Genomic DNA, 16,550 nt, shown 5'->3' with positions numbered 1-16,550 from the left:
CCAATTGAATCATATACCCACTGATGGGACATTTTTTAAAAAATTAAACTTCTAATTTTGAGATAATTGTAGATTCATATGCAGTTGTAGAAAATAATATAGAGATTCCTTATATCCTTTACCTTGTTTTCCCCAATAGAAATATCTACAGAACTATAATGTAATATCACAACCAGGATATTGACATGGATGGAGTCAAGATACAGAACATATCCATCACCACAAGGATCAATCATTTACTCTTTTATAGCTGCATCCACTTCCCTCCTGCCCTTACCCCTGGCAACCCCTAACCCATCCTCTAGTGCTATAATTTTGTCATTTCAAGAATGTTAAATAAATGGAATCATACAATGTGAAATCTTTGGGGTTGACTTTTTACCCTTAGCATAATTCTCTGGTAATTGATCTGGGTCGTTACTTGTAGCACTAGTTTGACCCTTTTGATTGCTGAGAAGTATTCCATGGTACAGACAAACCACATTTGTTTAGCAATTTACCTGTTGCAGGACATCTTGGTTGTTTCTGTTTCCTGCTATTATGAATAAAGCTGTGATAATTATTCATTTACAGGTTTTGGTGTGAATGAAAGCATTCATTTCTCTAGGATTAATACCCAAGAGTATGATTTCTGGCTCATAGGGTGGTTGCATACTTAGTTTTCTAATAAACTGCTAAACTGTTTTCCAGAGTAGTTGTCCTATTTTACATTCCCATCAGTAGCATCAGAGTGATCTAATTTCTCTGCATCCTCATCAGGGTTTGGTGTTGTCACTAATTTTTATTTTAGCCTTTCTGATAAGTGTGTAATGATATCAATTGTAGTTTTAATTTTTAAGTAATTTGAGCCATTTCCCTAATGGAAGATGTTGAGCATTTTTTCGTGTGTACTTACCTGCCATCTGTATATCCTCTTCAATAAAATATTTCATGTCTTTTTCCCACTTTCTAATTAGATTATTTGCTTTTTTACTGTTGAGTTTTGAAAGTTGCTTATATATTTGAAATGCTAGTCTCTTGTCTTTTGTTGGATATGGAGTTTGCAGATATTTTTTCCTGGTCTGTAGATGTTCTTTTCATCTTAAGCAGGTCTTGCAGAGAGCATTCGTTTTTAATTTTGATGAAGTCCAATTTGCTGATTTTTTTTCCTTTTATGGATCATTCTTATGTCAAGTCTAGAAACCCTTCACTAAACCTAGATCTTAAAATTTTTATCCTGTTTTCCTACAGTTTCTAAATATTTCATACAGTTTCTATAATATTATGGTTTACATTTTTGACTGTGATTTATTTTGAGTTAAATTTTATACAAGGTGTGAAACTCTGGGCAAGTCGTGGGATCTATTTATTTATTTTGCCTGTGGATGTCAAATTACTCCAGCATCGTTTGTTGAATAGGCTACCTTTCCTCTATTGAATTGCATCTGCATCTTGTCAAAAACCAGTATGTCATATTTGTGCGAGTCTATTCCTGGGTCCTCTGTTTTGTTCCAGTGATCTATATGTCTATCCCTCTACCAATACCACAGTGGTTTTGCTTATGTTCTTTGATACAGGGTCTCACTCTATCACCCAGGCTGGAGTGCAATGGCATGATCATGGCTTACTGCAGCCTTGACCTCCCATGCTCAAGTGATCCTACCGCCTCAGCCTCCTGAGTAGCTGGGACTACAGGTGCACACTACCATGCCCAGCTATTTTTTTTTAAAAAAATTTTATGCAGCGATGAGATCTCACTGTATTCCTGCTCTTGAACACCTGGTCTCAAATGATTCTCCCCTCTCAGCCTCTCAAAGTACTGGGATTATAGGCATGAGCCACTGCACCTGGCCTACCACACAGTCTTTATTACTCTAACTATGTAAGTTTTGAAATTGACTGGACTAAATACTCCCACTTCTTTTTAAAAATTGTTCCTTTCCCTTTCATATAAATTTTAGAATAATCTTGTCTGTAGTTACAAAATATTTTGCTGGGATTTTGATAAGGTTTGCATTAAACCTATATATCAATTTGGAAAGAATTAACGTCTTTGTTATGCTGAGTCTCCCAGTCCATGCACATGTTTGTCTCTCCAATTATTTAGGCCTTCTTTAATTTCTTTCATTGGCATTTTTTAGTTTTCACAATGTAAGTACTGTATGTTTTGTTACTTGTACACCTAAGAATTTCATTTTTTGAACAATTACATATGATATTTCATTATTAATTTTAATGTACATATGTTCATTGCTACTATATAGATATACAATTGATTAAAGCAAATCAATGCTTTTTTATGTTGACTTATGCTATCCACTGGAATATTAGTTCTTAGATGGCAGGAATAGTATCCATTTTGTTCAGTGTTGTATCTCCAATGCCTCAAACACTGTCTGGCACATAGTAAGTGCTCAGTTCTTATTGAGTGAATGAATGGGATGCCTTTTCATTTATTCTAATCTTATATTCCTCGGAAGCACTTTAAAGTTGCCTTCATGTAGATCTTGCACAGTTTTGTTAAGTTTTTTCCAGGGATTTTACCTTTTGGCTATTGTAAATGGGGTCTTCTCTTCTATAATAACCTTTTACTGGCTGTTGTTTGTCTATATAAAGGATATAGTTTTCTGCATATTAATTGTATAACCATCTATGTTTTTAAATATCCTTATTTGTTTGTAAGAACTTTTCATAATTCTCTTGTGTTTGCCAAGCATCACTGTTACTTTTCTTAAAAATTTCTGGACTTCAGTAATTAAAAATATTGACTTACAAACACAAAGAAAAACAGAAAACAACTAAATTTCATTTCATCAGTGGGATTCTGTTCAGTTATGTTGAGTAAGTAATGGTAGAGATGTAAACCTATACCATTTATTTTCTAAGATAATTAAATATGGTGATTAAGGAAAAAGTTAAATTCAGAACCATTTCCTTCCTCACTAGTTAGACATCATCTGTTGCCTGTGCTGCTTGCTAATTGAAAGAGATTACAGTGCTCGCTACGAGGTCCTCTTAATTGAGGGAGTGATATTTGCAATTTAAATCACAAAAGAAAGAAATCATCAGTACATATTGACTTGCCCAAGTTCCACTGTTTTACCGCAGTGTTTGTTCAGTAAGCCTTGATATATAAGTGAACTCATGCAAATGAATGCATCTGTCTTCATTTCTTCTGTCTTCATTAGATCACTATGCAGACATTAAACACCAAAAAGGGTATTAAATGATTAACTAGCCAAGTGGAGACTTCAGGTGAGCCAAAAGCAAACTCCAAAAGCAGATTCCTTTTTCTCCAGACCACTTCTTCTCTCCCACCCCCTACAGAAACATCCATAAAAGATTTAGTCATTTCTTCTGGGACCAGAGATACTTATTGGCAGTTATCATTCTTGCGATTCAGCAAATTTTCTTGCAAGAATGTTCTATCTTTACTCCTGAGTTTTGCCTAATTTATATTCCTTCTTTGCTCTGCTCTGCTCAGCTAACCCTGGTCGATAAGCACAGCAGATTGGATAGACGACAAAATTGTAAAATAGATGGCGCATTTGGCCGCATGTTCTCACTCATAGGTGGGAATTGAACAATGAGAACACATGGACACAGGAAGGGGAACATCACACACCAGGGACTGTCGTGGGGTGGGGGAAGGGGGAGGGATAGCATTAGGAGATATACCTAATGCTAAATGACGAGTTAATGGGTGCAGCACACCAACATGGCACATGTATACATATGTAACAAACCTGCACGTTGTGCACATGTACCCTAAGACTTAAAGTATAATAATAATAAAATTAAAAAAAAATAGATGGTGCATTTGGAATCACAGTCCTTCACTTTACATTGTTGCCTGGACCATCTTCTCTGTGACTGCTTCCCTACAACTCACGCTGTATGGCACAGTGGTCTGTGACGTTGCCTCTTTGACTAGGCTGTGGCCCATCTTGGGGATAATGGCCTTTGCTTTTTCTATCTTTGGGTTTTATCGTCTGGCTCAGAGTAGGCATTCAATACGTGCTTGAATCAATGAATGCACAAATTACTCAATTAACTGGTGCAGGAATATTTTCTCAATTTCACATTATTAAAATTAGCTCTTAGGAAAATATTTGAAATGTTTTTAAATGATAGGGTAATTGACTAGTATCAGTTGAAAAAGTAGCCAGATCGTTGAATTTATATTTTAATAATGATGAAATTAAACTAAAATAATTGAGCTTTTCTAGATTTTCAGATTCAGCCAGAAGCCCAGGAAGCACCCGGGTTCCTTCTGGAGAAAATGACATTGTCTACCTCCCATAAGGCTGTACTCGTGCATCCTATTTTATGCAGGAAGCATGTCCTTGAAAACTTGGAGTAGAAAGAAAATTTTTATGAATAGAAACTTACTTCTCACATGCCTGGTGTTAGTATTTTAGAGTTGCTTCTTCATGAAAATTGGATAGACCTTTAAGATAGGCACTTAAAAAAAAACTATGCTTCCAACTCTACATGTAAAGTTCTATAATCAAATGTCTAAATATATAGGACCACTCTGCATATTTAAAGAAGATGCAAAGAATCTTTTTGTTGGCAAAATTGTTGGGCACATTATATCTCTTTAATATGAACGGTCATCATCTATGTCATTTTGGTTACTTTAATTATTAACTTTATTTTAAAAAAATTTATACCTAGCCTTCTGCCAACAAGGGTTTAGAGGGATTGTTTATTAAGGTGGTGTCTTCAATATCAGTTGAACCTATGTATGTTTTCATGAGATTTCTGGGGGTTGCTTTGTTTTAAGTAGCACAAGGGAAGTGCACACAGTGATAGAATTTTGTTACAGATGTTTCTGGTAAATGCTGTAAAAGATCCTGTACTTTCATGCACTTGACAAGAATTTTCATTCTTGAATTTCAATTTTTATTTGGTCTGTCATACAAAATGTAGTAGATGAAGCTGACATCATACACGCTCAGACTCCTCCTTGGCTTCTACTTTAAAAGACAATAATGACTTATGTATACAGTGTTATGAGACTGCCATGAAAAGGCAGGATTCCAGTGATGGTATGCTGGGATGTTAAAGTCACAGGAGCTGGCAAACTCGAAAGCCCTGCCTTGAAGGACATTCTCTAGGCTGCTGAGGAAATAAGTAGCCTGCCGTCCCCAGCCTTCTTCCCCCAAGTACTCTGTTCTCCTCACTAGATCAGATGAGATACTGTTTCCTTACCTAATGTAATTTCATTTTTTCATTGGCTAGTGGGATAATGTACTAGCAGCAGCAATTTAAAAACCTTTATGATACACATTTATAGATATTTTCAACATTATAAATAACTGTGTAATTAGGGAAAGGGTTAAGGTGTGCAAATAATCTTTTTTTTTTAAATTTCACTTTGAAAGAGCGAGTTTGTGTTTGCATTTTAATACGCGTCTTTGATGTTCTAGAAGTTCATTACCCCTGAAATGTGTAACTTAATTTAGGAGAAGTTGGAAAATTGGACAATTTCCCTGTCCCTACCAAGAAAATATATTTACAGATAGGGGAATAACATCACAGAGAATTTTAAAACAGCATTTATCCTAATTAGCCTCTGGAAGGTAAATATTGACTCTAGTCATTTTTATTTTTGAAGGGAAGGATATTCTTACAGTTTTCTTACTGCTCTGACTAAAATCAAAAGAGTTGAGTTCTATCTTGCTATATAGACATTATCCCCATAAGATCTGTGAAATTTTAAAATTTCGTAAGTAGAGAATAAAAGATTTATGGCAGTTACCTGGAAATTCTGAGCATCAATCCTGCCTTGCCATACTGTGACATATTCTGCAAGAATGATATGAGTTGTTACATAAGCCATCATACTTTGTTTTTGAAAGACAAAGAAAGTAAAGTCAATAATATTTTTCTAGAACCTGTAGAAAGCACTCTTCTCCTTCCAGTTGGCTTCCTAACCTGAAACATACCATGAACTTGGGTCTACCACTGTGCTATATATGTTTGTATTATCATCTAAAATTCTGTTCTGATTCCTTACTTTACAACTTTTAATTGTTCCTGTTGGAGTTACAAGGAGAGAAACCAGAGAATGTCACCTGAGAATGGCAGAAAACAAAGGGTGAATATTATTTGTACATAAGACAATTTGGACTATTTATTGTCAACCTGGAGTGAATACCCCACCAGTGCCCATTTTCATAACCTCTAATAGAATGTCTGCCTCAGCATTATCTGCATGCACATCTTTATGAAATATTCTGTAAATTACAATGGAAGGAGGCCATAAATATCTTTTCTCATAAAAGAAAAAGTGCAAAGAACTTCTGGGGAGGAGTCAGTTAACCATACACAGAATGACATTGGTGATTCTACTCTCATTTTAATAAGGCAAATGCTTTTCTTTTTAACAGAGGAATTTAAGGGCTCCACGGTCGTCGAGTTGATGAAGAAGGAAGGCACTACCCTGGGTCTGACGGTATCGGGAGGAATTGATAAGGATGGCAAGCCAAGAGTATCTAATCTGCGGCAAGGAGGAATTGCTGCTAGGTAACTGCCTCTTGGGGAAATCTACTGAAAGGAACACAGGGTGTAATTAATTCAAAAATTAAAGCTCCATCAAAAGTGGCCACTAATAAATAAATGACAGCTGCCATCTGCCAGGCAGCACAGGCCAGCAGAAGCACAGTGGGGCACATTTCAGAAGCTGCTCCCCAGGTCTGCCCGCGTGTCTGTTCTAGCCTAGGCCGCAGTCACCAGAGAGGTTCTTGTGTCATCTCAGGAGCTGCCAGGCCCTCATAAGACTTTAATTTCAAAAAGCCTATGTGGATCTAGTCTGCAAATGTGCCACTGAACAGCAGACAAGCTGCAGTGGGAAGGAGACACTCCAATCATCTAAATGTGAAACAGATGACCCATATAGTGTGAATGGCAGAAGGTGCCAGAGAGGGACATGGCTACCCTAGAAAGAGTGAGAGACTCAACTCTGAGTTTTCAGTGAAAAATTTGTTTATCCCACATCATCTCTCCTTTTCTACCTGTGAGATTTTCAAGAGTTGGTTCTGAAAGGACAGAAGGCTTAGAGGAGGAGGTCTCACCTGTCTTTCTTTCCATGAACTGCAAATTCCACTTGTTATTGCCAAAGGCAGAATGTCCTGGATACTGGGCAGGGGTGGGCTTCCTTGAGATACATTCTAAATCTGCCTCAGAAAAAGGAGACAGAAGATCAGGTTTCATTAAAAGTGAGGCCAGGCCGGGCAGTGGCTTATGCCTGTAATCCCAGCACTTTGGGAGGCCAAGGCAGGTGGATCACCTGAGGTCAGGAGTTCGAGACCAGCTTGACCAACATGGCAAAACCCATCTCTACTAACAACAACAAAAAAAAGCCAGGTGTGGTGGCACATGCCTGTAATCCCAGCTACTTGGGAGGCTGAGGCAGGAGAATTACTTGAACCCAGGAGGCGGAGATTGTAATGAACTAAGACTGTGCCATTGCACTCCAGCCTGGACAACAGCAGTGAAACTCCGTCTCAAATAAATAAATAAATAAGTAAAAATAAAAAATAAAAGTGAGGCCAAAGTACCTTAAATTCTGGCCACCAATATTCATATCCACATAATTCCAAGTTAAATCTTAGAGTTCTTGCCCCACAAAATGTCATCTGAAGTGGTGATTTCTGTGATCACTTTTAATGATCAACCTGTTTGTACAATTTATAAACTTAATCCAGTGGATTGCTCCATGATCAGAAGTTATTGTTTGTAAGGGAGGCTGGTATGGACACAAGCACCTCAATCTGCTTTCTTTAGGCTTTTAAGAAGCATCTTTCCACACCCACAACCTCCTTTATTTTATAACAATCATGGCCAGTTCATGATGCTAGGGGTTCATAAGTCTCCAGAGCTTCTTTATATCTCTCCCTTAAGGCAAGTGTGAATGGAGGAGAGGGGTAGCATTTTCAGTTGTATTAATTCTGTAATTAAAAGTATTACTGTGCCAGTTATATTGAGAATTAAAAATCACCAAATAGTCACTGTTTAAGGCACTACCATTTTGAAGGTAGTAAATCGGAATAATTAAAGATGAGATCCTTGTCCTAAAGGGGCTCACAATCTATTAGTGGAGATAAGGCATAAAAAACATGAAACATTTAGGAGCAAAAATGGCATTGTATGGTAGCAAAAAGCAACAGCACAGAAGTTATTACAGAGCATTAGGTGATTAAGTTGACATAAGTGTCAGTAAAGTGAGGTAAGGGCCATGCATGTACTGCAGACTGGAGCAGATTAGGAGGCTCTTTGAAGGAGGAATGATTGGAGCTGGATTTATATATAAAATAAATGCATTAGCTATTTCTATTTTGGGAGAAAATGTTATTAAAGGTCCTTATCAGTGACATGAATTTTAACTCTTATTATTGGTCTTGCTCTTGGTTTAGAATTGGAGTTTGACTAAACTCCAAGAGCAGCCAATATTCTGTTATGGTGGTATAGAGAGACAAGAATATTACTGAAACCCAATATTTGCATTGTGATTTCTCCTTCACCAATACTCTTCGTATCAATCCTGCTGTAAGCAATAAATAGCAAAATAAGCTGACCCTTTCCTTAGTCCTGGACAAACTCCCAGTGAAGTTATTGAAAGAGGTGAAATGTACAAAAGGGAGGCAGCAAAAACGAGAGGGACTGAGAATAAAAAGACATGTGTTGTGTCTAGGATCTGGATCCCATCCCAGAGAACCAACTGGTTTAGGGCAAAGAAAAAAAAAAAAAAAAAAAAGCTTCTCTTGATTTTGTTTTATGGTGCTTTTAAAAATAAAACAGGCAAAAAGGAAAAAAATCAGAGATAGTGGCAGAATCAGAGCAGGACTTCCAAGGTATCACAGGCTGCATGAGTAAAAGGGATCCCTGGCTCTCATCTGACTTCAGCTGTACTCTTACCCTTAAGGGCCCACCGTCTCCTAGGAGGCAGGGACTTCTGCTGTCAGCCTTCTAGGCTTGCTTCTACACTTGCATGCTTACCATGAAGGGAAAGTGGAAATATAGTCAGACTGGCCTATGGAGAGGGTGGGTCTGCTGAAACAACATTGTCTATTTTGCAGAAGTGACCAGCTGGATGTGGGTGACTACATCAAAGCAGTGAATGGAATCAACCTGGCCAAATTCCGCCATGACGAGATCATCAGCTTGCTGAAGAATGTGGGAGAAAGAGTGGTTCTTGAAGTAGAGTATGAGCTTCCGCCGGTCTGTAAGTACAGTATCCCCCCGTATCCATAGGGGATACATTCCAAGACCCCCAGTGGATGCCTAAAACTGCTCATAATACCAAACCCTATATATATCAGGTTTTTTTCTATACATACATACTTGTGATAAAGTTTAATTGATAAATTAGGCACAGTAAGACATTAACAACAATAACTGGCTGGGCGCAGTGGCTCACATCTATAATCCTAGCACTTTGGGAGGCTGAGGCAGGAGGATTGCTTGAGCCCGGTGGTTCGAGAGCAGGCTGGGCAACATGGCAAAGCCCCACCTCTACAAAAAATAGAAAAATTAGCCGGGCATGGTGGTGCACACCTGTAGTCCCAGTTACTCAGGAGGTTAAAGTGGGAGGGTTGCTTGAGCCCAAGATGTTGAGGCTGCAGTGAGACATGATCGTGCCACTGCCATCCAGCCTGGGGGACATAGCAAGGCCCTGTCTCAAAAAACAAACACACACAACATTAATAAAATGGAATAATTATATCAATATGCCAATCTCACTACTCTTGTGCTTTCAGCCATTATTAAGTAAAATAAGGGTTCCTTGAACACAAGTACTGCAAGGGCTAGGCACGGTGGCATATGCCTGTAATCCCAGCACTTTGGAAAGCTGAGGCGGGAGGATCACTTGAAGCCAGGAGTTGAAGACCAGCCTGGGCAACAAAATGAGACCATGTTTCTACCAAAAAAAGATTAGTCGGGCATGGTAGCATATGCCTGTAGTCCCAGCTACTTGGGATGCTGAGGCAGAAGGATTTCTTGAGCCCAGAAGGTCGAGGCTGCAGTGAGCTATGATCACGTCCTTGCATTCCAGCCTAGGTGACAGAGCAAAACCCTGTTTAAAAAAAAAAAAAGTACAGCAAGAACACAACAGCCAATCTGATACCAAAGACGGCTGCAAAGTGACTAAGGCACGTAGTGTAAACAGCGTGAATGTGCCAGACATCCAGATGGATAGAGCAGACAATGTGATATTATCATCACACTACTCGTAACAGCACACCATTTAAAACTTAGGAATGGTTTATTTCTGGAATTGTCTACTTAATATTTTCAGACTGCAGTTAATTGGAGGTAACTGAAACCACAGAAAATAAAACTGCAGATAAGGAGGAATTGCTATAATCATAACCCAGAGGAAGAACAGCGGCACCACAGTTTTTCCAAAGCAAAATCAGCTTCTTGATTTTTTCCCTTTGCCATCAATATCTCATTACAGGAATGGCAAAGCCAACTTTCTTCTTATTTAAAAATTATTTGAATTGGAAAACTTACAACCTACTCAGGAAGAATTAAAAAAGGCATCACTAACAATGAAATTATGAAGGTCCCATGTTCTGTTTGCCACTTAAGCCATTTTAATTCAACATGTTTTTAAGTTCTGTGCAGTAAGTACCATCCAGGTTTTGTACTTAGTGACTAGGTTTAGGAAAAGCATATTTAGTATGTTTTATATTGGTTGTTTATGGATACATTCTTTTTTAATTTTTAATTTCTGTGGGTACATAGTAGGTATACATATATATATTTATATATATGATATATCCATTTCTGAAGCATGAACATAGCTTCAGAACGCATATTGTCAAGTAGTAATAATAGTAATTATAACAGCAGTAGCCAACAGATTTTTAATCGTACCAAATGTCTGGCATTACAAAGAACTTGACGTGCATTGAATTATTTAATCCTTTCCACAAGGAGTGTCAGCATAGCAGAGATGAACTTTAGTATCAAATAGACAGGTTCAAATCCCAACTCCACATTTTACTAACTACGTGCCTTTGAGAAAGTTACTTACACTTTCTGTGTCTTAGTTTCCACATCTGTAAAATGGCAATATTATTAGTTCCTACTCATAGATTTGTTATGAGGATTAACTAAGTTAGTATTTGGAAAACATTTAGAATAGTGCCTGGCACTATCAAAGTTTTCAATAAAAGGCAATCAACACTACAAGATAGGCATTTTTTTTTTCTCATTTTACAAAGCCTGGATTCAGTATCTGAATCCAGGCTGCCTGACTCCAAAGTCCATATGCATATTGATTGTGAGGTATACTGATATATGACTGTGCCCTGAGTTTATGCTGTTCTAGCACCACCCCTCCTATTATTAGCTATGAACATGGCTGCTACCCTGAGATAGCTTTTTGCTCTTCCATACTAATGAGAACTCAGGTTGATTATGAAGAGTTGGTAGAATTCATTTGTTCAGCAATGACTTATTGAGCATTTACTATGTTCCAGCCACCACTATGTACTAGGAGGTTCGGGGATATGAGTAGAGTTTATATTGTAGCAGAAGACAGATAATAAAATAAAACCGTAATAAATAAGTAAATTATATAGAATGAATACTATGAATGCTATGCGAAAAAGCAGTACAAGGAGAGGGATTGAGAGCGCTGGGATCAGGGTGGGAATGCAATTGCAAATAGGGTGGTTAGGACAGCATCATTGAAAATGTGAGATTAGTCAATGACTTGTGAAGGAGGTGAGGGAGCTGGTTGTATGGATTTCTGGGGGGAGAGAGTTCCAGGAAGAATGAACAGTCGTTGCTAAGACCAAAAGGCAGGAATATACTTATGGTTGTTATAGAAACATTAAGGAGGACAGTGTGGCTATAGCAGAATGAGCAGTAAGAGAATTAGGAAATGGGGTCAGAAATGTAAGGGGATGGGGTATCCCTGTAGGCCATTGGGAGGACCTTAAGTTTTTCTCTGAATGATACAGGAAGTCACTATATGGCTTGGGGCAGAGGAGTGACATGATGTGATTTGTTTTCAGAGGCTCTCTGGCTGCTGTGTTGACAATAGACTGTAAGAGACCAGGGTAGAAGCCGGGAGATGAGCTGGAGGGCAGTTACAGTGATCCATGTGAGAGATGGCGGTGGAGACAGTGAAAAGCAGTCAGATTCCGGATCTGTTCTGAAGGGAGAGCCTACAGGATTGCCTAATGGATTTGATGTGAGTTGTGCAGAAAAAGAAGAGTCAAAGTTAACCCCAAGGTTTTGAGCATGAGCAGCTGGAAGGACAGAGTATCCATTAACAGGAATGGATAAGAATGTGGGTAGAGCTGATTTGTGAGGGAAAGATCAGCAGTTCATGGCTTGAAATACTACATTTGAGGTGCCTATTTGACATGCAAGAGGAAATGTCAAGACCTGAAGATATGATTTGGAGTTTGAGAGAAAGATCTGTACTGTAAATATACATTTGAGAGTAATGGGAATATAGATGGTGTTTGAAGCTTGGGGACCAGATTAGAGTACTCAGGAAGCATGTGCATAATCAGTCACAAGTTCGTATTCTTCACATAAAATCTAACACCAAAGATTTAGTAGTCATTTTGTAACAAAATCAATTTAATACTATGTTCACAAACCTTGCTACAACATTTTTTCATTTTCAGCAAGACTAGGCAATAAAATAGAGTGTAAAGGCTTAGACTGTGTCAGTAGTTAAATGGCAGCTTTGCTCATTTCTTTTTTTTTTTTTTTTTTTTTTTGAGACGGAGTCTCGCTCTGTCGCCCAGGCTGGAGTGCAGTGGCGCGATCCCGGCTCACTGCAAGCTCCGCCTCCCAGGTTCACGCCATTCTCCTGCCTCAGCCTCTCCGAGTAGCTGGGACTACAGGCGCCCGCCACCACGCCCGGCTAATTTTTTTGTATTTTTAGTAGAGACGGGGTTTCACCGTGGTCTCGATCTCCTGACCTCATGATCCGCCCACCTCGGCCTCCCAAAGTGCTGGGATTACAAGCGTGAGCCACCGCACCTGGCCAGCTTTGCTCATTTCTGTCTTTGTGACCTTGGGCATGTTATTTAAATTCTCTGAGCCTTCAGTTTCTAATCTATAAAATAGCTATAGTAGTTGCAGGATTTTTGTAATGATTAAACGGTATAATCACATAATCATTATTGAGACCATTATCAAACACTTTTTAAGTAACTAATAATATTAGCCATTATTACCATTATTACATTATTATACTGAAAGTACTGTTTTTTTTAACTTTAAATGAGTCAGTTTGCTTTGAAATTACTCTCTCAAACCATTGCCAAAGACATAAGAGAAACCAGTTATCTAGAGGTAATGCTCTTTGATTATACATCTGTATTCCTCTGGGGATATGAATATCAATAAAACAACCGCTTCCTAAAAGAAACTCTGAGTATATCTTTTAGGCAAAGGCCAATAGTGAAGATTTTTCCAGTGTTATGGGTGATTCAGAGCTGGGAGTTTCTAGGAAGACTTAAAGGAGGTCATGCTAGCCAGGTGGGAAGAGGAATATTTCAGACAAAGGGTGCATCGCGAAGGGAAGATGACAGCCCAGCCCACAGTTACACTACAAACAGATAGGGAAAGACAGAGAGGGGGCTGGGTGTGGTGGCTGACGCCTGTAATCCCAGCACTTTGGGAGGCCAAGGCAGATGGATCACTTGAGTTCAGGAGCTCGAGACCAGCCTGGCCAACATGGTGAAACCCTGTATCTACTAAAAACACAAAAATTAGCCAGGCATGGTGGTGGGCGCCAGTAATCCCAGCTATTTGGGAGGCTGAGGCAGGAGAATCACTTGAACCTGGGAGGCAGAGGTTGTGGTGAGCCGAGATTGTGCCACTGCACTCCAGCCTGGGCAACAGAGCAAGACTCCATCTCAAAAAGAGTGAAAGAGAGAGAAGAAAGAACAGACAGAAGGAAGGAAGGGAGGGAGGGAGGGAGGAAGGGAGAGAGGGACAAAGGGAAGAGAGAAAGAGGGAGAAAGACGGAGAAAGAGGGACAAAGAAACAGGGGGCTTGGAGATAGATGAGGCACATGAGGACCAAATGAGGGCCTTATAAGCCATATTGTTGGAGCTTGGCATCCAGTGGGCCGTGAGGAGCCCTTGAAGGGGAACAGCATCATAAGATCTGAGTGTTTAGATTTATCATCGTAGGAGGCCAAATAGAGAAAAGACCAGAGGCTACAAGCCCAAAGACTGTTACGATTTTCCAAAAGACGAGTGATATACTAAATAAAAATAGCATTAGTAGAGTTAAAGGAGATGGGTATCAGAAATGTTTAGGAGTTAAAACCTATCGTGACTTGGTGATTACGCAGTACCATCTTTTTCTTTGTCATACAATAAAGCTGATGGAAAAGGGGGAAAATATTTTTAAACACAAAAGTGTGAATTGTTGTGATGGAAATCAAAAGGGGTCTATTCTCCAAGAATAATCTCTGTCTCTTTCTACTATGTTTGAAGAAAGTAATAGGGTACTTGAGTTCAGAGTGGTTGAAGGAATTAATAAGTTCCCCTTTCACTTAGCTTGGACAGCTAGAGCAGAAACAGGCCATCCACACCTGAAGGTCCATAAGGAGAACTGACTGCTAAAAGACAAGCGCCCCAAGGCCAAGACTGGTAGCTCTCTCAGGATCACAGCAGTTTGAGTCTCAGCTAACCACAGAGTTCAGAAAGAACCGGAAAAGAGAGAGTGAGTGTGCGTGTGTGTGTGTGTGTGTGTGTGTAATCTGATAGAAGAAAACTGATTTGACCTTGGCCCTAAGATTTAGTTTCTTTATGAAAATAAAATGATTGGTCTATATAAGCTCTAAAGCTCTTTCTGACTTTAAAATTATGTGATGCTTTGAGACTGTGTTTAGAGAGAATATTACCAACCTGTATCTTAGATATTTAGGTATTTTGTTTGTTTGCTTTGAGATGGAGTTTCGCTCTTGTCGCCCAGGCTGGAGTGCAATGGCGCAATCTCGGCTCACTGCAACCTCCACCTCTCAGGTTCAAGCAGTTCTCCTGCCTCAGCCTCCTGAGTAGCTGGGATTACAGGCGCCCGCCATTATGTCCGGCTAAATTTTATATTTTTAGTAGAGATGGGGTTTCACCACGTTGACCAGCCTGTTCTCAAACTCCTGACCTCAGGTGATCCGCCTGCCTCTGCCTCCGAAAGTGCTGGGATTACAGGCATGAGCCACCACGCCCGGCCCAATATTTATGTATTAAAAGCTGGTCTAGGCTGGCTGTGGTGGCTTACATCTGTAATCCTAGCACTTTGGGAGGCTGAGGCAGGAGGATCCCTTGGGCCCAGGAGTTTAAGACCACCCTGGGCAACATGGAAAGACCCTGTCTCAATTAAAAATAAATAAATAATAAAAATAAAAATTTGGTCTAGAGCAGTGCCTTCAAATTTTTTGGTCACTTAACTCTTAAAGAACTTTGAAATGTTACATAATTCTCATCCATTTTTAGTTAACACTTAAAATTATCATAAGCATAAATAGTTAGAAAGGATGCAATTCCTAGCATATTGTTTGTTTTATGTGTCTTTAGATTCTGTTTTCATGCAAACCTTGGAGCTACAGATTTACTTCATTTAATGAAAAACAGTCTGCCCTGTAATCTGATTGGCAAAGGCAATCTTCACTGTTACTCCATTAGCTAACTCAGATGAGCTTTCTATCCTAAGGAGTCATTTTTAACTCAAATAAATGTGTTAAAGCATGTCCCTGTGACAGCCTTCTGACTTCTCAGTTCTAAAATAGACAGATGATTGTGGTGGTGGTGGTGGTCGTGGTGAGGTGGAGGAGGAGACAGGGAGAAAGAGTCTCAGGTCTCCTCCATGTGATTTACTTTGGGATTCAGTCTGAGGGAGCAGCAGCTACCTGGAGGAAGCTCTTCTTGTGGCAATGGCAGAGAGAAAACAGGGCAAGCACAAACATGTAAGTGCAATTCCAGCCTCTGCTTGTGCCTGTTAACATCCTAGTGGCAAAAGTAAGTCACAAGGGCAAGTGCAGCATAATGAGGTAGGAAAGTTCACAACTCCTATTGAGACAGGGAATAGGGAGGCAGGGAAGGAGTTTGTAATTTCAAAAACCTCATCTACCGTAGGAAAATAACTGTGTAGAAGTACATGCATATCCACATGTAGAAAGAAGGGACAACAGCACAATTGAAAGACCGAGGAGAATTTTTGCACTGTGAATTTGGTTTCTACCTACCTTTTGATCTTTTGAGTAAGCCCCTTAATTGGAACTTTGTGTACACATACATATGTATGAGTCATTAGTAAAATTTACATGGCAATGCAGGATGTCTGGTACTGCATGTGAAAACCCAATCACGAAGAGCCAGCCATGCAAATAAAAACAATAAAGACCAAATCTATTTCATTAATTGTATTAAAACGCAACCAACATTCAAATTTACCTTTATAAATGATGGAGAACAATAGTGTAGGTAATCTAAAGCTGCAGAAAATACAGAGCCTTTATATTGACTTTAAATTTGATTGTGAGATTTTGTAGTCAGCAAGATTTAGCTAAAGCAAAA

At 39.1% G+C, this 16,550-nt stretch overlaps 1 protein-coding gene across 7 annotated transcripts in view; it reads left to right on the top strand.

The window, feature by feature from the left end:
* Positions 1-16,550, top strand: part of GRIP1 (glutamate receptor interacting protein 1) — a 715,306-nt gene that overhangs the window by 513,240 nt on the left and 185,516 nt on the right. For all 7 annotated transcript variants that reach the window (XM_058426061.1, XM_058426059.1, XM_058426058.1 and 4 more), the window contains exons 3-4: positions 6,378-6,513; positions 9,066-9,211. In XM_058426061.1, coding sequence (XP_058282044.1) covers positions 6,378-6,513; positions 9,066-9,211 — 282 coding nt within the window. The remainder of the gene's footprint in view (positions 1-6,377; positions 6,514-9,065; positions 9,212-16,550) is intronic.

This window comes from Hylobates moloch, unplaced genomic scaffold, assembly GCF_009828535.3.
Source record: "Hylobates moloch isolate HMO894 unplaced genomic scaffold, HMol_V3 SCAFFOLD_12, whole genome shotgun sequence".
NCBI classification, from domain to species: domain Eukaryota; kingdom Metazoa; phylum Chordata; class Mammalia; order Primates; family Hylobatidae; genus Hylobates; species Hylobates moloch.
The sequence above is the reverse complement of the archived record's forward strand: the minus strand, read 5'-3'. Positions and strand labels throughout refer to the sequence as shown.